Source organism: Benincasa hispida, chromosome 4 (genome assembly GCF_009727055.1).
Source record: "Benincasa hispida cultivar B227 chromosome 4, ASM972705v1, whole genome shotgun sequence".
Taxonomy (NCBI): domain Eukaryota; kingdom Viridiplantae; phylum Streptophyta; class Magnoliopsida; order Cucurbitales; family Cucurbitaceae; genus Benincasa; species Benincasa hispida.
In genome coordinates, this window is record NC_052352.1 from 59,902,897 (window position 1) to 59,926,954 (window position 24,058).

At 33.3% G+C, this 24,058-nt stretch overlaps 2 protein-coding genes across 2 annotated transcripts; one reads left to right on the top strand and one right to left on the bottom strand.

Moving 5' to 3' along the window:
- The first annotated feature begins 3,798 nt into the window (after positions 1–3,798).
- Positions 3,799–6,395, top strand: LOC120076732 (40S ribosomal protein SA-like). Its single transcript, XM_039030630.1, has 5 exons — positions 3,799–4,027; positions 4,507–4,769; positions 4,944–5,141; positions 5,240–5,462; positions 6,027–6,395. The coding sequence occupies exons 1-5, from the start codon at positions 3,886–3,888 to the stop codon at positions 6,131–6,133; spliced, it is 933 nt and encodes a 310-aa protein (XP_038886558.1). The 5' UTR covers positions 3,799–3,885; the 3' UTR covers positions 6,134–6,395.
- A 6,244-nt stretch (positions 6,396–12,639) lies between these two features.
- On the bottom strand, positions 12,640–23,278 carry LOC120075415 (angio-associated migratory cell protein). The gene is made up of 12 exons (XM_039028795.1): positions 22,649–23,278; positions 21,890–22,014; positions 21,757–21,804; positions 21,545–21,586; positions 21,079–21,198; positions 20,742–20,887; positions 19,264–19,411; positions 18,610–18,693; positions 14,728–14,843; positions 13,612–13,670; positions 13,289–13,379; positions 12,640–13,131 (listed from the first exon to the last, which is right to left on the bottom strand). The coding sequence occupies exons 1-12, from the start codon at positions 23,071–23,073 to the stop codon at positions 12,904–12,906; spliced, it is 1,632 nt and encodes a 543-aa protein (XP_038884723.1). The 5' UTR covers positions 23,074–23,278; the 3' UTR covers positions 12,640–12,903.
- Between the last annotated feature and the right edge of the window lie 780 nt (positions 23,279–24,058).

Here is a 24,058-nt window from a genome sequence, read left to right on the forward strand (position 1 = left end):
GAGAGGAGAATAAAATAGGAGCAAAAATGGAAAAACGACGTGATAATCGTCAAAACAATAAAGGGGTTCTTTTAATAAAGATGTGCAGGCACTGTAGTGTTAGGGGGTTGGGAACCCCCTTGTCGAACTGCAACATAACAGTGCTTCGACGCACACGCTTGTTCCATCAGAGTTCAGAGTGCCACAACGTACCTCGTATTCCAAAATAATGAGCTCTCAGGAAAAATGCGTTGGGCATGATGTCGCTGCGCTACTGCCCGATGCTCCTCAGGAACATTTTCGTAATTTTGTTGTCCTCTTTCTCACTTGATGCAATTGAGCTCCGATTTAGTCTATTTTAGCACGTCTTGCCTATAAGGTTCCGTTCTACCTCTCAAATACCCAAAATCTGTAAAACCATCAATTAAACACATTAAAGTAAGGAACGACTCCAAACTAAGTAGAGGAAGATAACACATTTTGAGTGCTATCAAAGAGAAACATAATGAAATGCATAAGTATTGATTCATTTTGATTGATGCATGAGTATTGTCTTATTTTGATCACTATACAAATCATTATGAATTAGAAATTCAAAAAATTCATTTATAAAATATTGCAAATCAAATGCAAATATGTTTACAAAGCATTTACAGTTGCAAAAAAGTGACAAGTTCTACATATTGGCTACAAATGCACCATCTAAAATTGACATCCCAATGCAACAAGTTGTCACTACTAATGAGTCTGTAACATGCCTGAAGCATGGTATATCAATGAGTTCCACATATACAAATCATCAAAAGAGAAATAGTCAATTATCAAAATAATGCAGTTGAGAATGCATATATTTTAGAAGAAATCTTGATGACTAGTAAGAATATCAAAGTAATTGAGGATAACAATGAGATCTCAATAAATTGTATGTCATGATAAGAAAAGGATAGAACTATTCTTATATAAGTCAACAACATTTTGCTTACAATATTGCTTATGATATTATTTATGAAAATGAGTATTATGTACTTAGATCAATTGAAATTTTTCACCAATAGAAAGGATTGACTAATGTGAAAAAATAATTCGATAGAAATAAACTAATTTTCAAATTGTGAGGACTAGTAGCCCAGACATCAAAGAATGTCAAACATGTGTGGGATACATATGAGTAGTTGTAAGAAAAACAAATAGAAAAAGGTCACAAGATATAAATCGAGACAAGTTTCACAATAATTCTCCAAAAAGAACTGGTATTGATTATGAGGAGATGTATTCTCTTGTGGTAGATATAGTAACATTAAAATATCTCATTTATCCTATTGTATATGAAAAACTTAACATATATCTTATGAATGTAATTGTAGTGCATTTATATGAATATCTTAATAATGATATTTATTTATGAAAGTCCCGGAAGGATTAAAGGAACCGCAATCATATAATTCAAATATTAGAGAATTATATTTATATTGAAGAGATTCTTACATGGATTAAAACATTCCTGATGAGTGTGATATAATTATCTTATTAAATATTTGTTGAAATAAGGGTATAAAAACAACTCTATTTGTTTGTATGTTTGAATAGAGAAATCATAGCCTATATTTGTTGAAATAAGGGTATAAAAACAACTCTACTTGTTTGTATGTCTGAAGAGATTTCAAAGTTTTTTTAGAAATAAATCGAGATGAAAGTTCTAGAAAACAAAGTTTTGCCTTAACTTGCAAATAAAGCATAAAACCAGTGGAATTACATAAATATGGACAAAAAAGATCTTATATGGACTAGGTATCATTGAAGTTGGTTCATTCACTTGATGTGAAAAGATATATCATCTAATGTTAGGAAGATAATTTATATTTAAACCTAATATTTAGTGAGTAACTATAATCAGTTTTAAGATTTACCGATATACTATCAAACATATTTTGAACAACTGTTTAAATTGAAATTTAATATCTAAATATGCTACCAAACATTATCTAAAAACATGAAATACACTTATGTTTTTATTAAATTCATTGTTTTCAATTTTTTGTTTTCACATTGTCTACCAAACATACTCTAAACTTTCAATCTTGACTCTAGTCCCTTAAAAGTGTCTAATAAATTTATAAGCTATAATTTTATACTAATAGATCTAAAAAATATTAAAAATGTTTAAAATGTTTATGTTTTATTAGACCAAAAAAATAGTTTTGCGTCAAATTGAACCTTAAATTTTATGTTTTGTAGTTAATAGATGCACTAATTTTTTAAAAAAATGTCTAATCATACCTATTAAGCACAAAGTTAATTTAATGTCTAATACAACGTTTAGTTTATAATATTTTCACATATGCAAAGACGTATTAAATGCAAAATTGATAATTTAGGAATCAAATAAATTTGCTTAAGAAAATTATAGTAGACCCACAAGTATTCTTTTTTCACTTCTTATCTTCTATGTTGCTTTTTAAATTCACTAATAGAGAAGTTTTCAATTTTAGGGCATGATTCTACTCGGTCAATCGATTTTTGGTACAAACAAAACTTATTTGTACAAGTTTTCTCCTCAATGGAGTACTCCCATTCTTAAATTGGTTGCCAGTATTGTTTTGTTGTTCTTTTAATTTCTGTCGGCATCGAGCTCGATTTGTCCTCCATTGTCATAGTGGGCTTAGGGTATGAGAATCACCTCACTAGAATTGTTGTCCCCATCCTCTTCGAAATTGGTGTCCCCTTCATCATTCATAATAAGTTTGTTGATAGGCTGACATTGTTGGATATGACCTAATTCATTATATTCATGTGTGTAACTCTATCCATCGCCACATTTTTCTTGTTCTCACTTGGATGTTTGTTGAGCTCAAACTCCACACCTCCTAAATCAGTCTAGTTGTCGTGGTCGTCTCTACTTGGATCTTCCTTGCAAACTAGAATGATTTATTAATTTTTTTTTTGGTAATTTTGTTTGTAAATAACAAATAAGTACCTATCACATAGCGCACATGCATTTTTAGGTATGTGTGAAATACATTTCTAATGGTGATTGAAACAAAAATATAATCGGCGGTGTAAACTGATATATTTAATCAAGTTTGATTTTTAAATTAAAGAAAATTTAATAATCAAAGTTAAAATTGATACACCTTACCAAATTTAGGGTAAAAATATTTTTTTGGGTTAACTTTTTCTTTTTCATGTTCATGACAATAAGGACTTAATAAAAAAAAATCAATGCATAAAAGATGAAGTTCAAATTTAGGCCAATTTTAGAAACGAAATGTCAAAGCGAGTATATTTTAACTTAACAATCAAAAGTTTAGAAGGTCGAATCCTTCATTCCTATTTTATTAAAAAAAAGATGTTAGAAATGAAATTGGAAAAGATATTGTTATGTTAGACAACTTATGAGTTAATTATAGTATTAAATTATTGTCAACATGTCTATATTTCCATTGATGTTTAATTGGCACAAAGAATGAATAGATATTTTCATTATATCATAGATAAATCTACAAAACATAAAAAAAACAAAATATCACTAATATAAATAATTGACTTGTAAACTTTTATAAAAAATATATTTATCAATTTAAATTTATTTTTGAATTTTATAATTTTTTAGAAATATCTATTAACATCGACATTTTCATAAAATTAAACATTAAATATTTCCGTGATATTGACATTAGCGATGATATATTTTTATTATTTCTATGTTTATTTTTAAAATTTATTTATTAATTTAGTTTATCATCGAGGGTATTTTAGTAACTCTATCAACCTAGGGTTTTCATTTTTGCATAGAATAAATATCGGGGTTGCACCGCCTCTTAACCCTCTTCAGTTCGTTAAGTATTGCAGTCGCCGAAGAGCTCCAATCCCTCGTTTCCTTCACTTCCTTGATTCCCAGATTCCGCCATGGCGACTGGAGCTGCACCGCCGCGTCAACTCGCTCAGAAGGAGGCCGACATTCAGATGATGTTGGCCGCCGAGGTTCATCTTGGCACTAAAAACTGTGATTTCCAAATGGAACGATACGTTTTTAAGCGCCGAAATGATGGTATGTTTTCAATCTACTCGCCTTTAGATCTTCCCTGGTTTGTTACTCGAACTTTTTTTCTCCCGATTTTCGTTTTGACTGATATTTGCTAATAGCGTGTTGTTATTGTTCTTAGTTATTTTCCCCTAGACTTTCTCGGTAATGTATCGCGTTCAAATTTTTATTTATTTTTTAGGTGTGAAGTTTCAGTCTTTGGCTATTGTTATTGTTCTGTTTATCTCTTTAAATTTTACTTCATTTTCTGAGGAATTTTCTCCAAATTCTCGAAACAGCCATACATGTTGAGCTGGATAACTTAGTCTACTCTACATGGTTCTGATAATCGGTTTTCCTCATTCTTTTGCCTAAAAGGAACTTTGAATTTATTGAAGGGCTCGATAAGGATTATCTCTACAATGTGTCGATATTGGGTTATTTGAATTGTGAAGTTGCGGTTGTGTATGATGTTTCTTTTTAAAAATTCTCCTTTTGTTTTTTAGGAATCTACATCATTAACCTTGGTAAAACATGGGAGAAACTTCAGCTGGCTGCAAGAGTTATTGTGGGTATTGAGAATCCCCAAGATATCATTGTTCAGTCTGCTAGACCCTATGGTCAGAGGGCTGTTTTGAAGTTTGCTCAGCACACTGGTGCTCATGCTATTGCTGGGAGGCACACTCCTGGAACATTCACCAACCAGCTTCAGACCTCATTCAATGAACCACGTCTTCTCATACTTACTGATCCTAGAACTGATCATCAGGTGTTTTATTTAGAAATCTAGAGCAGTACATGGTTTTAAATTTAACTCCAAGAAGAATGATGGCTTTATATTGTCACTTATGATTCCATTCATTCCTGTTCCCTAGATTTATTGTGTTTTGATTCACTTGATGCTGTTATTTATTGATGTCACCATGTTAATTCTAACTTGCAGCCCATTAAGGAAGCTGCACTTGGTAACATTCCCACAATAGCCTTTTGTGACACTGATTCTCCAATGCGGTATGTTGATATTGGTATCCCGGCTAACAACAAGGGGAAACATAGCATAGGATGTCTGTTCTGGCTTTTGGCAAGGATGGTTCTACAAATGCGTGGGACAATTCGTGCTGGGCACAAATGGGATGTGATGGTAAAAAATCTTAATGGATTTTTCTATTAGTACTTTAGAATCGACATTTGGACTAAGTTTTTGATGAACAATTTCGTGGGAACTATTTACTCATATAGGTGGATTTGTTTTTCTATCGCGAGCCTGAGGAGGCTAAGGAGCCAGAAGAGGAAGAGGCTCTTCCACCCCCAGATTTTGGCATTGCTGATTATGGTGCTGCTCCACTTGTTGGCGCAGATCAATGGACTGCACAAATTCCTGATGCCCAGTGGGGTGCTGGAGATGCAGTTCCTGCTGCTGCTGTTCCACCTGCTTCCAATGTTGAATGGGCTCAAGAGCCAGGTTGAATATGAGCTTTTGTTTTCAATCGTTTATTTGAATAGCAATCTGCCCTGGATTTGTTGATTCATGTTAACTAGTTTTGGTCTCATTGAAGAACTGTTTCTTCTCAGGCTAGACAATTCATCTTGTCTGCTTTCCATATGAAGTTTTTGATTAGTACTTACCTTAAACTGCTAAATAATCCTGTTCTTTGCATTACATTGTTTTTGCATCTTAGAAATCATTGACCAGGAGTTGTGAGATGGAACTGACTAGTTGGGGTTGCTCCCCGGTTGATTGTCTGTTTGAGTTGAACGGAAGAAAATCATAGTTTTGTTAGATTTTTGAAATTTAAATGCTTAGACTCAAGTCATTGACCATGGAAAAGTGCTTTTAAATGGTAAAAAGTATTTCTTAACCCAAGTAATATTGATACTTCTTGAACTGAGTACCTCCATAAAAGCAACAGATAGCTTTGCTTGATTAAGTGCTTTGGATGGTTTCTTAAGACATCTCGATCTCGTAAATTTTTCTTGCCCTACTTATTTGTACTCGCCCTCTCACCTTTGTTTTCCTTTGTTGCAGTTGCTTTGGCTGCGGATGGATGGGATGCTGCAGTACCGCCAGTACCTGCTGCAGATGGTGCTGTGGCGGCGGCGCCGCCGCCGCCTTCCTCTGCCAGTTGGTTTTGAGAGAAAAGTTTCCTAACGATCTGTACTCAAATGGATTCATTATTATGAGTTTTCTTGTTTATTTAGGAATGCCACCCTTCTTTTTTGGTTGGAAAATCGACTCAATTTTTTTTTTTCATAGTTCAGTTTTAGATTTTAAGATTGAATTTTCCGACTTCTATTACATCCTCGGTATCAAGGTACAATTTTTTCTTTTTCTTTTTGAGATATATGAGAAGTTAAGTAGACTTGGAAACAAATAATATATTAATTTTGGGTGGTTTAAGGGCTATCTTTTGTTCGAAAATTTAGCGGACAGAACAAGTAGATTTGATAGTGGTGCGATATACAGTCTTTTTTCTTTCCCTTGATGGGATTTTTGAACCTTGATATTTCAACCATATGCGAGTTTTGCTAATGCATGTGTTAGTTTTGACACATTTAGAGTGCTATATAAAGATGTCCATTTTCCGTGTGGGACATGTTTTTAATGGGTGGGGATTCTTTGAAATTTTATTCTTTCGGCCAACGCTTTTTTGCCTTTATCATAATAATTTAATGGTATGTTATTATTATTAAGGTATAAATTTTATTGTTTGATGATGAAGATAAAGATAATAAATATGTTTGAATTAATTTTTTTAACAATCTCTTTACACACAAATTGTTTATATAGAAATAATCATATAAAATAATTTAGTGAGAAATTTTACCATTTAATTAACATGTTTGCATAGATAGATTTAAGCTACTTATTTTATTTTTATTTTTACATTTTAAGAAAAACCAAACGCAGAACAAATTTGCGAAATTTGTTGGTTGGAATGGAGAATGAACTTGGGAGTGGAGACAAAGATGGGAAAGCCGTCTCGGCTTGGGAACTATGGATATCTCTAATTTAATTATTAAGCACTTGTCTATTTGTCTTGGTCCTTAATTTGCTTTCACTTTTAATGAGTTATATCGCTATAATTTCTCTGTTTTATTAATGGAGTAATCTAAAACTATCATCCATATTGGCTCCATCAGCTCCCACATATAGAGGATGTACCAGCTACAATAGAAACATTAGTATTATGAGCAGGGACTTGTAGATATTATGTGTTATAGCTCAAATATTATCATTTTATTTATCTATTTTTTCAAGTATAACAATGAAATGAGATATTAAACCCCGATCTCAAGAGAGGTTTGAAATCTTTTGTTATGTCATCGAGAGCTTTTTGCGATTTTTCAAAGCAAACTAAGCATTTGTTTTGAGTTGACAGGCATTAATACGAGACTAGTATTAACAAAGTCCAAAGAACTTCGAAATTGTTGTTATGTTATTTGCCCAAAGGCATGACATGAACCACACTCACAAGGAGCTTGCAGTCGCCCTTGGGTGTGCCTATGTTTCCCTTATGCTTCAATTGCATTCTCGCAAATGCTAACCACGAGGAGAGAAGGATAGAAAAGATGTTCCAAGTATTCAAGCTTTGGAATATAGCTTGAAGATTTCAAGTGATGCCTTCAAATTACAAGTGGGAGGCCTTTTATATACTTCAAATTTGAAACTAAAATAAAATGTGGCTAATTAAAAGATAAGATCGAATCAGACAGGACATGACTTGAAATATTCGTCTTTTGAAAAAGTAATAGACAAGAATGAATTGTTATGACAGACCCTCTGAATAATTTGAAAGATACAATAGCTAAAACAAGAACAGTGGTTGGAAAAAGAATCTTCAACCCAATCATCATGGAGCGTTCTGTCTCCTTTTGTGAAGTAACTTTAATAAAGTGGCTTTTTACCTTTTGTTCTTATCATAATTTTTCTATTATTTGATTGAACAACCAAGACTAATTATAAGCTGATTGATAGACTCACCACACTACTTGTGATTTGTGAGGACAACTCCAATGACTTCGAATTGATGTTCTCTTTTTTACCTTGATTCTATTTGGTGGGTGAGATATAGTTGTAGAAGAACTCTAGAATACTTGTAAAAATTTTTTTGGGTTGTTTTTAAATATAGAAAAATGAACCAAAATATTTATAAAATATAGCAAAATTTTAGAAGTATCAATGATAGATGCTTATAGACACTAATATACTTCTATCCGTGTCTATCAGTGACATTGATAGACACTGATGGAAGTCTATCAGTATTTATCAACGTCTATCATTGATAGTTCTAAAATTTTGCTATATTTTGTAAATATTTTTAACGGTTTTACTATTTGAAATAATTTCTCTCTCTCTTTTTTTTTTGTTGTGAAAATGATTATTTATAATGAAGAATTACACATTTTTTATTTTTATTTTTATACTTTATTCTTTTTACAGACTTATTGGTAGTTTAATGTCTATTTCATTGTTTAGGATTGAAAATTGGGCTAGTTGTAATAGGGGTAAAATAAGTTCTTAATATTAAGTTGGGAGTCCAAACCTTTTAGTTTTTTAAAAATTAGTAAAAAATAAGCCCAATCCACCAAATTTAAGGATAATTTGATATACTTGATAAACATTTGATACATATTTGATATATTTATACATTTGATGCACTTGATGCACTTCATACATACTTGATACATCTGATACACCTAATATACATGATACCCCTTGATACACTAACGATGTACAATACCCTTTAACAACTTAAATTAAAATGATATATTTAGAATAAAAAAAGAAAAAAAGACGAACTTCTTCTTCTTTTTCTTCGAAGGTCGTAGACCCTCCCCCAACATCTCTCTTCAAACAGCCAACACTGCTCCATACCATCTGCCGCTAACCTTCATTGACCGTCGTACGTCTAGTCACCAATTGTTGGTCGTCGGTCACCGTTTTTTCTCTTTCCCTCTTTATCTTTCTTTCCCCCGATATCTCTCTTTTACCGACTCCACACCATTTGTCACCGATCACTGCTCCATCTCTTTGTCGCTTACCTCTATCGACCATTGCACATCCAGTCACCATTTATCTTATCTCTCATATGCTAATGATACACTTGGAATATCACGCGTATAAAATAGAACATACATGTTTTACTTAAGAACAAGTTACTGATTGTATATTGATTGTTGTTAAGATATATTAATGATATATTTGAAATATTGATTGATGTTGGATATATTGTTGATACACTCATGTTTTACTTCAAGTATTTGTTGATAGATGACTGATAGACTTGAAATATTCAATATTGTTGTTCATTGATATTTAATAACATGTTGATGGATTAGAGATTTAATATGTTTGCTAATTAATATCTTATATACTAATGAGTGTACTCGTTAAAAATGTAATATTTTGTTGATTTATGTCTTTTAGATTACTGATGCATTCTACAATTTTGATATACTAAAAAAAATCATTTGTTGGAAAATTAAAGGAAAAAATAGAAAAATGAAAACTTATTTGTGAAAAAAGAGATGTGATGGAGAAAAAAAATAGGAAATAATTTATATATATATATATAGAACAAAACGGGAAAATCTATTCAAAATAATCAAACCAGATTTAATAATACTTTTGATATATTAGCAAATATGAAAAAGAAAATGCCAATAAAATTAAGAATATGTTTAAATAATTTTCCTTTATTATGATGAAGGCAAGTGGAGTTCTTTATATAGTGTTGCTTTTTTAAAACATAAAAAAGAACCTAAAGCCATGGTTGTGTGGTAATTTTGCTATAGATGCAAAGTTAAAAGATTGGAGTCAAGATTGCAAATATACAAATATATTTTGCTATCTAATTCAATTTCCCTTTTTTTAAATTTTTTTTTATGATTACAAAGAAAAGGTTGTCCGAAGTATTCAAGCTTTACTAATGAAATACAGCTCGAAGATTTCGAACAACCTTTTTTTTATAATCATAATAAAAGATTTTGATCCTAGTTTTTCTCACAGTTTGAGTTTATAAGAGAACAATTAGTATCAGAGTCGTATTCAAATAATTGAGATATCAAATTATTGATTTTAAACTTTTGGAGTAGAAGCGATTGAAGTAAACTCCATACTACAAAATTTCAAATAAATTGAAATAGGAAGTTTATTTACATTATATATAAAAATGAGTTATGATGAATTTTTTCTTTCTTTTAATTCAATGAGTTCATTCGTTGAAAAATTATGAATTTTTATATATCAATGATTTATTTTAAAAAGTTGTTTTTAAATATAGAAAAATAAATTAAAATATTTACAAAATATAGCAAAATTTTAGAATCAGACTTTTATCAGTGTCTATCAGTGATATTGATAGATACTGATAGAAGTTTCAGCGTTTATCATTGATAGATCTAAAATTTTGCTATATTTTGTAAATATTTTCACCAGTTTTACCATTTAAAATAATTTTCCTATTTTAAATAACAAAAAAGATTGAAATTGCTTTCATCTATTATCATTTATATTTGATACAGAACCAAATATAAAAAATAAACGAAAGCAAAATTTAAATACTTATCATTATTTCATATTTGCGAATCATTTTACGAATGGATTTAAATTCTATAACAAATATAGTTTGTTATCGAAGATAGAAATGTCTAAATTATTACTTTAAATACAAAAATATATATGCTCTTTAATATAAAAATAATGAGTTTTTTTTAGTTCAATTAGTGTTGTGATATGTTATTAATTCATAAATTATTTATTTTAAATATAAAACTAAGTTTTGTGTATTTCTGAAACATAAAAATAATGATTTATTAAACTGAATATGTGTATAAACCATAAATATAAACAAAAATCTCGAATTTTTCTCGAAAAGTCAAAATTTCTCAAAATTTTTTCAAAATCTCAAAATTTCATTGAAGTGCGGGAATCAAAATATCCTCGAAATATTCTTGAAATTTCGAGAAATTTTCTTGAAATTTTGGCAAAATTGCCGGAAAAACGAAAATTTCTCCAATCAAAATTTTGAGCAGTTCGAAATCTTGAAATTTTAAGATTTTGATAGATTCTAGACCATATTTGAAGAGGAAGAAAGTCAATATAGCTATTGGCATGTGCCCTAAAAGAAATAGTAAATATGGGATTGTCATTTCAAAACTAATAGAAGATGAGAGAAGTAGTTTTTGTAACTTATCAAAATTGTGTAGTCCTCTCAACAAGGTGACTTTTAGGTATACCGCTGTCTCTTATACACATCTAGATGTGTATAAGAGACAGCAATATGGCTTAATAAACTTTGATATCAAATAAGATGAGGAAAATCGTGCTTGATAGGTAAAAAAGAGGACAAAATGAACAAAGAAAAAAACCAGGCGCCCTCTATTTAATTTCTAGTTTGTTTTCACATGAAAATTTAAGTTGGGTAAATCCTAACCTCGTCATTTCCCCTAGAAACGTTAGAAGAAGAAGAAAAGCCATCTTCAAAATTTAGCTTTGATTTTGATTGCAAACGTCAATGCAATTTTTGGTGCTTCTTCAAATCCTAAATCGCAGAACCGAATCAAAGCGAACTTAAATTTGCAGTTTAGTTTGGTATGGTTTTTGCCAAAAATATAATTCAATTCAATTTTCAATTATTTAAAGAAATTTGATTTGGTTTTAAGTTCGCTCTCAAATTGAACTAAACTAAACGATCAAAACATCTAGGTAAAACAAACTCTTGACCGAAATGTAACTACAAAAAAACATCCTTGTCCGTCCTATAACTTAATTGTAGCAGGAGAATTATGCGATGAACCAACCATTGCAAGAGCTTAATTGATGCCCAATTTTCATATTACAAGACAAAATTGAAGGCTCATTGACCTTAAAGTAGCAATATGAGGTAGCAATATGGGAAATTGACAAGGATTAATATAACTTTGAGATATAATCCATATAATATTCCATCTCTGTTCTGAACTTGTAGATATTCTTGATGAGAAATGAACTCATAAGTAATGAATGATCTATACAAGAAAAACATATACAGATAGAAACTAAGACAATGACAATTGGTTAATCTAATATATGTTTAGAAATTCTTTCCTAAAAAAAAATTTAAGTATCTATTGACAAATAAATTAAAAAAGTTCATTTTCTAAGAACAAACGCAAAAAAAAATTTCAAATCATAAAAGTTCATCTATGAAACAAATTCCAAATTCTAATTAGATATCTAAATGTAACAACTCAGTATGTCCAATAAATCCAAATAGAGATTTTAGGGCAAAATGTAAACTATCTTGAGCATATTTACATTGACAATTAATGTCTAGTGTACAATGTTAAATTTTTATAAGAAAAAGTTATATCCTAATGAGAGCATAAAGTTAATCATCTACGTTTGAGTAGAAAATAATCTAACGTATAAATAAAACATACAACAAAATCGATGAACACCAATGTTGTGACAATTGGATGAAAAATTACTAACTTTAGCCAACAACTACATATGGATAATAGAAATTACTTGTTTATGAAATTAACGATTTGATCTTTACGAGATACACTGATCCTTGCAAAGATTAAGAAAAAGTTATGCCTATCGATTATATCCATGACACACAAGTTATAAGAGCAACAAAAGATTGTTGAGATTTATGCCACAAAATCTCGTACTTAATAATTTTAAGTATTTTTATTCAAAATTTTACATTGTCCATTACTTAAAAAGTCCTAGGTTCTTTAACTTAAAAGACTAAACATCCAGAGAAAAAGACAATACACAACCACACGGACAAGAATAAACATACAATTGCTTGTATAGACAAACTCATGCGATGGTATAAACTTGTATAATTAGGAATCAACAATGGGAATCAAGACTTTTGACATTCTTCAAATATGAAGATCCTACTTGCTCAATGATACTCTGCAATCTCAAAAATCCGAGCTGTACTATCAAGAGCAACAGAAACAAGGTACTCATGGTTGGCAGACACCGTGAGAGATTGGATGGCATCGGAGTGCCCGGTGAAGGTTCTTACACATTCTCCAGAGAGGCTATCCCATATTCGTACTCGACCATCAACACAACCAGTTGCAAGGTATCTCGACGTGCCAATCCAAGTAAGACATGTTACTCCATCCTGTCCAAAATGTAAGGACGACATGTTTATACTTAAACAAGCCAAACCCAACTAGTCAAATCTACTTGCAGTCAACACTAATGAAGGATTATGAAGATCAGTGATAAACTAGATTCTATTTTATGGACTTAAAAACATAAATCAGTAGTCAATGGACCTCGTGCTCGCATGTACTGCGTGGCGTTGATTGTTGAAGATCCCAAATGATGAGCTTCTGATCCATTCCTCCAGTTGCAGCCCAAGGGGAGCTGCAGTTCAAAATTGCAAAAATCAGAACATTCATTAGGCTATAGAAAAGCAAGGAAGTGTCTATAACATTTTACACTAAATTGGACATTCTTAATAATATAGTGTGACACGTCGAATTCTGTGGTGTCTTGGTTATTCCTTTTCACAGTGAACATGCTTTCATAAATCATAATTTATCCTTTGAAAACTCTACCTTGTGGTAGTAAATGATATAAAAACAAATCACAATACCTTGGTGCTAGACCGATGCATTCAATTGAATCTGAATGGGAAACCAGAGAATTCACCACCTGTCAAAAGAAGCAAGCCTTTTCATTTTTGTACAAGAAACGAGAATACAGAACAAAAGTCCACGGCCATAAAAAAGATACAGCCCACACCAGATGATCCAAGCAACTAACTATACAAAAAACGCCTTCAATAATGTGCGTATTCGTTTCAATCTATCCATTGCATCATCAAGTACATCGAAACATCAGAAATTTGTATCCAAGGTGGAGAACAGTGTCAAATTTTTTTTTCTCTAATAGTTGTGAATGGACAGAACTCAAGTAATCCTATAGAACTGTAGTTGACCCTACAACATTGCATTACAAGCTTGCTTTGTGATAGGCCAACCCACAATGGTTAATGCTTGGAAATTGGGAAGTAAGGATCTAAATTTGTTGCAAGGCTAATCACAAAGCAAACTGCTGCATTTGTCAAACAATTCTAGCCCAACTCCCGCAACAATAAGACAAATCCAAAATATCTTACACATATCTGATATCTAGTTCCACATTGCTAACACATAACCAAATAAAGTCTGGTAAAGGACACAAGTTTTGTCCCAAGTTCTCAATCTAGCTGAGTCATATGTGTTGCCCTTCGATATTAAAGAAATACAGACACACAAAGTGACCCAGAAGCCCAAGAAAGTTCTAACAAATCGTTGTGCAATGCTTCAAGAAGATACCGTTTCCACGCTTTCAAGAATCAAGATGCTAGGTCTCTTCTCCTCCTACAAAAACTAATTCCCAACATGCCGTAACATATAAAACCCCCCACTTTACGTCTTCTACCCTAACTGTTAACTATGCACCCTAGCTGTTAACTATGTACAAGCTGCACTCGACTAAAATTTCACTCTTCTCAATGGTTATGTAATATACAGTCTAGTTGCTCAATCAAAGTCTTTCACAAACAGAAATTCAAAATGTGGCATAAGTTGTTCATTCAAATGCAATCAACTTGAGACAAGAAAGATAAAGGGATGGGTTATATTCATTGGGAAGAACGTCCCTAACAACCCCCTTTACATAACTGCTAAATAGACAGAAGGTCATCAAAATAAATCGTAGAAATAACCTTTCCGGTTGCTATGTTCACGATATGAACAGAACCATCTTTTGAACCAGTAAGAGCAAGGGTTGAATCAGAAGTAAGTGCTAGAGAAGTCAATCCTTCAGTATGATAGGGATGACCTGAACAATGCAAAAAGATAAAATCATCATCACTTAAAGACTAAAAGCAAGGCAAGATAAACAAACCACTGATTTCTTCATTGTTATTTTTCTAACCAGAATTTGCAAGCTAATTCCACATGCCACTCTCACCCAAAATATAGACCAGCAGTGCCCAATGTAGAAGATATTTAAGAACAAAAAAGATCAAGTTATGTATTCAGTGCATACTCAATATTGGAAAGAAGTGTAGGATGGAGTTCCAAGCATGTTTGGTCTGTAAGAAAAGATTATAAAACTACAATAGTTATTATTAAGTTCCACGACTTTAAAGAATCTTAAGCCTAAACACATTAAGCCACAATTTTTTTTTTTTTTACATAAAAAAAAAGTTCCATTGATTAATGAAAGAAGGGGAAACCCCAACACCTAGAGGTGATTACAAGAAAACTCTCCTATTGAAAAGGAGAGAATAAACTATAATGAGCAAAAGGATGTGTAGATTTGCACCAAAGAAAAGCATTAAATAGAACTGATTCCATAAAACAATCAAAAGAAGAAGAGGAATCCCTAAAAAGACGTTTGTTACGCTCACCCCAAAGAGTCCAGAAGAATGCTCACACAATAGCCAACCAACTTCTCCTTTTAGAACCACCAAAGGTCCCACGAGCAAAGAAGCAAGGAGGTCGAAAATAGAATTAAGGCATGCTAGAAACCAACCAAAAGCCTCCAAAATAACATGCTAGAACCGATTTGCAAATGAGCAATGAGCAAATAAGTGAGTTGGAGATTTAGCATGATGGCAACACATGAGACACCAAGAAGGGGAAAGATGCATGAAAGGCATTTACCACTAAAGCCGATCAGCTGAATTGATAGCACCAAGACTAAGCTCCCAAAGGGAAATTTTGATCTTCTTTGGGTACTGGTCCATTCGGATAATAGAGTAAAGATCATTCAAGGGTGGAGCAACTAGACCTATCAAATCAACCATGAGAGATTTAACAATAAAGGTCGAGGAGGGATCAATAGGCGAGGACCAAAGTGATCCACACATTAGGGTTGAGCCATGGGTTTGAAACTCTCAATTTCCATTTCTGGTTCCACAAATTCACATCACCGGGCACTGGCAAGAAAACCTACGTCCTTCTACCAAACCTTGGCTAACATTCTCATAGTAAATCGTCAACAAGCTCATGGTACATATTCTCCTTGCTCAAGTATTTTTTGGTGCTGTAGACTACCCTTGAAATTGAGTTCCCTTCCCGCATGATCATTGGGTAAACACTCCAACTACACAGTCATATCTTCAAAAATCTGAAAGGAGCATACCGCTACTTTAATTCCCTGCTTCAAAGATGATTAGAAGATGGTATGTAGATATTATTCTTAACCGTTACACCTAAAGGCATAGGAGCAACGCTGAGGAGGAGGAATCAAACAGCCTTCAATAGATTATAGAAGCATGAAGCTTACAAGGATTTGATTCGTGAAAAAGCACTCCAACTAGAGGGAGTAAACTATACAAGATCACAAAACTTACCAAAAAAATATATCTAGAAAATATTGTTTATTTCTTTTATAAGAAGACAAGAACATCACAAAAGGATTTTACCATGCATGGTCTTATCTCCACATTGCAGCACTATTTGTAAGGTGCCCACGAATCAGAGCCATCATTAGCCTTCGTTTCGCTGCCAGATTTTGGGAGGAGTTAATAATTACCTTTAGCTAGTCACAGACTTGCCAAGAGACTCAACTCTTACCTATCTTCTAAATGGCCACCTGTTCTCTGATGGAAAAAAATCCCATGGATGCATCTTATTCATGCTTTTTTATGGACAACTTGGAAGGAACACAGCAACCATCTCTTCGAAGATAAGAAAGCACTTCTGATAGCTATCTTAAGCCAATTCTTTATCTAGCTATCTTTTGGTGTAACTGCACTTCCTTTCTAGATTTAAATAGTCTCTCTACTCTTTTGACCAGTTGAAGAAATCTTTTGCAACTCAATAAACTCTATTGGCAATTGACCATAAAAATGTGGCCTTCTCTTGAAACCACACATTGTTGAGACCAATTAATGAAGCTCATCTTCTACGTTTTTGGGAAGGCACTAGATAACCATAAGCATTGACAAATGAAGCACCAACGCTTAAAGGGAAAGGTGTAGTGATGAAAAGGAGGCTCGGAGATTCTTCATTCTTTTTACACATCAAACAACCTTGGAAAGCCTTGGAGAGATGCAGATTCCTCCTTGAATACCACCTGAGATATTTAAGAACTACTAAGGGCCATCATCCAAATTGTTTCTCCTTGGAAGAATTGGGTCTTTTAGACTTGACCTTCCTAGATCAGTTTGGGTCTTCTTCCTCCCAACACTAATTGACAGAAAGCTGTTTGAACTTGACAGCAGGAAAAACTAAGGAAAAAGCAAAGACAAATATCCTCTCAAATTTAATCTGTTCCCATTTCACAGCTTAGAAAGAGTATTTATCTTCAAAAATATTTTGGCCTGAGCAATATTCTTCTAAGGATTGCAGCTTGCATGCTGCTTCAGGATCCAATCTTGATCCTTCAATCCATATTTACTTTTAATTAATGATCTCCATCATGAAGTGTTTCTCGAGTGAATTTCCAATGCCACTTGGTCAGGAATGCAAAGTTCTTTCTGAGGTTGCCAATCCCAAACTTTCTAGTGCTAACAAGGGAGAAAGTTGTTCCACCAGCTTACTTGATGGCTCCCTCCATCCTAGTTGTGTTTTCACAAGAAATCACTAAAACGTTTTATACAAGACTTCACCGACTTTTAATTGGGATGCAAAATATGAAAAGGTAGTAAAAGGGAATATTTAAGAGAACGGAGTTGATCGACAGGAGCACCTTCCACTTCTTAAAACAGAAAGAAAAAGTCTCTCTAGTTGGCTAATTTACATCTCACTCTTCCTATAACTAACTTCCAAAAAGATAACTTGATTTGGATTGTCTATCAAAAGTAGACTAAGGCAATAAAAGGGAACCTATCCGCAAACGCAGCCAAAAGAAGCCATATTTTCCTCAGATATATTTTCTTTTCCTTCAATAAACTCCACCAATTTTCCAGGTGCCACTTTTATATACAAATTTCTTTTATTAACAATAAAAATACCTTTCACTTCATCAGGGCAGCTAAAGGATTGCTTCAATCGAGTTCGAGGAATTAGTAATTGCCAACTCATCAACCATAAAGAATTTATAGACTAGAGTAAGCCCCTTAAAAAATATCTCCAATAAAAATAAATAAATAAAATAAAATAAAATGAGTAAAAATAATCCCATTAGATGTCCCAAAAGCAACACAACCCGCATCCCTCGAACTCCACAGGCCCTGCACCTTTAAAAGTATCATTTCTTGTAAAATCCGTAAGAAGGATTCATTTTCAAGATCAAACATGTCTATACCACAAATCTCTTGCAGTTCAACCTCTCATACCAACAAATTCATCCTTTATAAGAGCTCTTTATAAGCTTATATATTCAGAAGCAGTTGGAATAAGGCTGCACCAAACTTTCACAAATAGACAATCATTGAAAACTAAATTCTCCTCACATCCTAACCAATTCATCATCTTTCCAACCAAAATTTCATTTCCAAAATAGTGAACTACAAAAGATTGACGGTAAAGTTCCAAAATCAGTGAAAGGATTTCAAATTTAATATCTCGTCAGTATAAAATTTCAATAAGTTAATGACTTATAAGGACAAACTTAAAAATGGACCGTACACGCGAGTTTTACTCTGACATACCCCTCACAACATGAATATTTTCACCACTTCTCGGATTCCATATCCTCATTGTTGCATCATCAGAACCTGTGCATATCGTTTTACCTGGAGCAACAAAAGGTCTTAATAACATCATTGTCATTAGAAGGAAAAAAATGCATGAATTCAACTCCGAGCTTGGATTGTACCTCCATACACAATCCACCTTGAGAAAGAGTGTAGATTTGTATATAGTCCTATGGATCCTTTTCATTTATTATTATTATTATTTTAACAAGAAACATCACTTTTAATTGATGTAATGAAAAGAGACTAATGCTCAAAAGATACAAACTCTCGAAAGAAAAAATATCATAAGAAAAAGAAACAAAGAAACAAAGTACAATAACCACAGAAGGACCAAAATAAAGACAATAAAAATCTAAGAGTGATATATAAAAGTGTTCCAACTGAAGCAAATATGCTGCCCAAGCACCAAGAAGAAATCTTCTAGCTTCAACCAAGCTAATTCAAAACAATCAATCCAAAGGAGAAGCTTTTCGTTTATTATTGAATAAATTTTCTTTTTATAAGTAGTTTTCTCAGCAGAATTATTTAGAATATGGCAACACCACAGAATCTAGTAATTAATTACATGGGATAGTAATAAATAAAAGAAGAAAATTAGTTCAATACCATCCGGAGTAAAATCGCCGCATGTAACACTAGCACCATGACCAGAAAATATATTAAGATAAACACCTCTATCAGCATTCCACATCCATGCGGTGGAATCTTCAGAACCAGCCAAAACCAGATGTCCTCTTGGATGCCACCTTACCCACTGAAATATACAATGCTATTAATTTATTTGTTTTATAAAGAACCAACATATCATTGAGAAAGAAAGTATACAAAAGCATCCCCAAAAAAAAAAAAAAACCAAAGTCTACAAAAAGGAAGTCCCCTAAAGGTAGGGATTCCATTTAAGAGCAATAAGACCTAACATATAATTATGAAAAGATTTCATCACTGACGCCCAGAGGCTAAAGAGACACATAGAACCTAGCAAGGGACCAAACATCACAAGGATGCCTCTCTAAACCTCGAAAGATATTATTGTTTCTTTTCATCCAAAGGGCCCCCAGAATAGCTCATACCCTAGCTTGCCAAAGAAACCTCCCTTTATCTCAAAAAGGAGGGTGGCAGAGGAACTCATTGATCATCTCTCCATAATCCTCGTGTCAGCAATCTGGAACAACAAATATAGCAACAAAGCAAGTTCAAATAGATTGAGCAAACTCGCAGCTCCAAATGCTATGATCCAGAGCTCCCTCCACTTTCCGACAAGGGATACAACAAAATGGCCCTATCGATGAGGGTAACTTCCTCAAAAGCCTATCAAGAATATTAACTTTTCCATGCATAGCCTGCCAAATAAAGGACTAAACCTTCTTTGAGATTTTCACCATCTAGAGAGGACAAGACCGACCAATGGACAAAGAAGGACTCAACAAATAACAAAACAAAGAGCTACAAGAAAAGCCCCTAGCAGGGCCAAGGGTCTAAGACAAAAATCTTTTCTCCACCGTCTAAACTCAGTCTCCTCAACAGTCAAAGATAAGAGAGCCGCAATATCCATTGTTTCCCTATTAAGCAAATGACAGTTGAACCCAAGCGATAAAGAGCTAACTCCTTAAATGAATGACGACATTAACCATCAAGTGATTTTTCATAAAACTGAGGTGGTATAAACAAGAAAACATAGCATAGATGACAGAGGGGTCTATCCCCTAAAAATATGTCTCCTTCTCATCCCCACAAAACAATAGACCAGATGAAAGAAAGAAGGGAGCTCAATAGAAATTTCTTTCCCAAGGTTTCCTATAAATGCCTTTGACCTCACTTGATGCCCACTCAACCGATGAGGACCGTACTTGCTTGTCATAATCCTATACCATAGGGTAGTAGATTCAAAGGAGAAATGCCACAACTATTTAACCAAATAGACTTTGTTCCTAGCCTTTAAATTCCCTAACTCTATATTCCCAATGTTCACTGGCTTTCCAACCACCTCCCAAATGCTTATTATTCATGAATCTAGACCACAATATCCTAAAGACTAAATGGCCTGGTTAAATTATCAATTTTATCAAAAATAAATATAGCTTTACCTCAATTCCCCCTCCAGGGCCTTCAAGTGTGCATTTAAGACTCCCGGATGAAGTATCCCAAATTTGGATAAGTCCATCAAGACTCCCTGATGCAAGTAGTTGTCCATCTGCACTAAATGCTAGGCTAGACACGGAATCCTTGTGACCTGCAATAGTTTTCCTTAAATAAGTTAGAAAAAGAAAAACAGACATAAGGTCTAATTTGCAAATTCATAGATTTAGCCAAGACAAAGAAGGTGGAATTGGTACATAGGAAGCATAATATAACACTTTTAGTTTTGGAAGTGAAAGGTAAAACAAAAGATATATACAACTATATCCAGTATCATGCACACACCAGTTAGCTCCTGTGCAAAATCTCCTCGGCCAATCTTCCATATAAATCCTTTGTCATCTCCACCACCTGTCGCAACTAATGTGTCATCTATTGGACTACAAACCACAGTGTAAACCTCACCTGAAAATGGATACCTCAATATAAGCTTCCATTAACATGAAGAAACAGGTTTAAATATTCACATTAACTTTGACATATGCATGAAAAGACACCTGCACTCATAAGATGAATAAGGTTAAGCTTCACTTCCATTAGGAAAATTTCTTAGAGCTATTACTACATTTAGATTCAAACCTTCGTGACATGAGTTATTATAGTCATTATTTGATTCATCAACTTAATATATGAACCTTACAAAGACAGTAAAAGAAGGAAAGAAAGCAAAATATATATACACATACATATACATATATAACTAATTGGCAGCTGCACACAAAAATTAAAAATAATTAAAACAGACTCTTACCGGTATGGCCAGTAAAAGTATGAACTGAATCATCAGCCTCATCTGAAAAACAACCAATTCAATTAATGCAACAATTTACAGAGCAGAATACTCAGATATATTTCTAAAATCTTACAGATAATTTAGAAAGTCAAAAACCAATACAATAGAAATGTTCTTCAAGGACATGAAGCATTAAGCAAGCAAGATTACTGGAATACAACATCTCGTACCAAAATATTCATCATCAGAGCCTTCTTCTTCAACAGCATCAGGAAGATCTTAAATCAACAGAATAAACGTAATAATCAGTAAAGCAAACTTCACAGAAACATATAGGCAAAATCAACAAGAGGAAAAACAGACCTTCCTCATCAACCGGAACTTCATGGATTATGTCAGCTTCATCAAGGAAGACCTCACCGTGATCATCTTCCTCCTCATGTGAACCTGGAATGTTCATAGGTCTCTTGCGATACACTAACTGGAATCTGTGGAAGGGAGGAAAGAGTAAATGTGAGAGCCAAAGAAGGGAAGCAATAATTCATTTTCAAAGATGTCTTTCCTTTTGTTCTGTTTTGACTTTTTACATAGTGAATTATAGCCCAACCCCCAATTTCTGCACACACCTTCATGGGCTTCAATGGTTTCTTTAAAATAAACACCCACACATATAGATATTCAACAAAATAAGATTTTTTTTTTTTTTAAAACCGAAACAGAAATAAGAATATTTCTTAGAAAAGCCTCATTTTTTCTTTAAGCAACCTAACAAAAACCTTCACTCTTAAACTTTCTGTTATATCATTATCAATGTTATTATATTTAAAAAACAAAAATTATTTGTACTTTTCTGTTATAAACTTCACATAAAAAGGAAAGATAATTGGTTTATCCCCTAAAAGGTTATGGCGCTTTAGTATGTCGTGCTTTTTATAGAACACTGCTCATAAGTGATGGAACCAATCAATTAAGAAAATATACAGAAAATCAACTAAAAAGAATATACAATATATAGAAGCATCAAACGTCATTAGTTAAATCAAACTTCAGGCCAAAGTTTAAGGAGTACTCAAAATATTTCCAGAAAAACCTTCAAATCATTCAAAACAACCAAAACCTTACCCAAAAACTAAGAATCCAGCGAGCGGCGGCGGCAGACGGCAGCGACAGAGAGCTGGATGGGGGTCGTGACTGGCAGCGCGGCTGTTGGGTAGTGCGGCGGCGGTGCTCGGCTGTTGGCAGTGAACAAAACTTACAGAGAGAGAGAGAAAACCGGCGAGACTTACTGGGCGCGGCAACCCTGGCGAGCGGCAGACGGAGACGGCGGTGGGGCTGGCCGGCGGACGTGTGGTGATCGGAGCTGGGGGCGGCGGCAGACGTGTGCCACTGAGAGAGAGAGAGTGCACGAGGGTTGGTTGGGTGGTCTGCGTGAATGAGAGTGTGTCGGGGAGTGAGAGTAGCGTGAATCTACTTTTCGTTTTTTTTCTCCTTTTTTTTTCACTGCACTGCACACGTATATACACATATCTGAAAAGCAAATCGAGCATATCTCAATTGACTTTAAAGACTTAAATTAATTATCTTCCCAAGTTATATTTTTAGATTTTATATTTACTTGAAGCCTATAATTTTGCCACATAATGTTTACTATCATTATCTTCTCAACATAGAAATACGAAACAACATTGTGAATTACAAAGCTCGATCTAGAAATCTTCTAATGGTTTAATAAATCATGGACTTAGCTTTTCCTTCTTTTTATTTCTGATTTTGTCATGCTTATCTGCAAATATCAGTGTATTATCATATAAGGTCTTTATACATATTTCAACTAATTAAATACATAATAGAAATTTTTCAAAGGTGGTCATTAGGATAAGACCCCAGACTGGCATCTTATCCTTTAAGATTTTTTTTTTAAAGCAAAAGATTGTGATAAGATTTCAACGATGGGATAGGACCTCCGCTTGACCTTATCTTTAGTGTGAAATCTTTTAAAGCAAACAACACAAAAGTAAAAATAATACATTTTACAAAAGCAGTAGAGATAGACAGGATATGTTTACGCTATCTTCAAGCTCTTCATTCTTATCTCTTCTTGACAAGGGATGACGTCACCAGCTTCTCCTGAATGGCCTGAATTGGAGAATTGTTAATTATATCAACTATACTGATTTAATTATTTGACATTGGAGATACGATTTGGGGTCTTACAATTCGACTACTCCACCTACTTCAGTTGCCCAACACATTTCCTTTTATCAGATGATTAAATTAGTGGGATATCACAACATTTTCTCTATTCGAGATCTCTAATCATCCTGCTGACCACTTGGTCTGTGGTTGGTTAATCCACTTCAGAAGTTTGCTATCTACCTCATGCACCCCTTTAACCGTAAATCGTTACGATCGACGGTGATTGACACAGATTGAGAGCACACCGATATACAATAATTAAAAGCAAACAAATTTACAATGATAAGATAGAATATAATGATCTTATCATAAAAAAAAAAAAAACACTCTTTATTT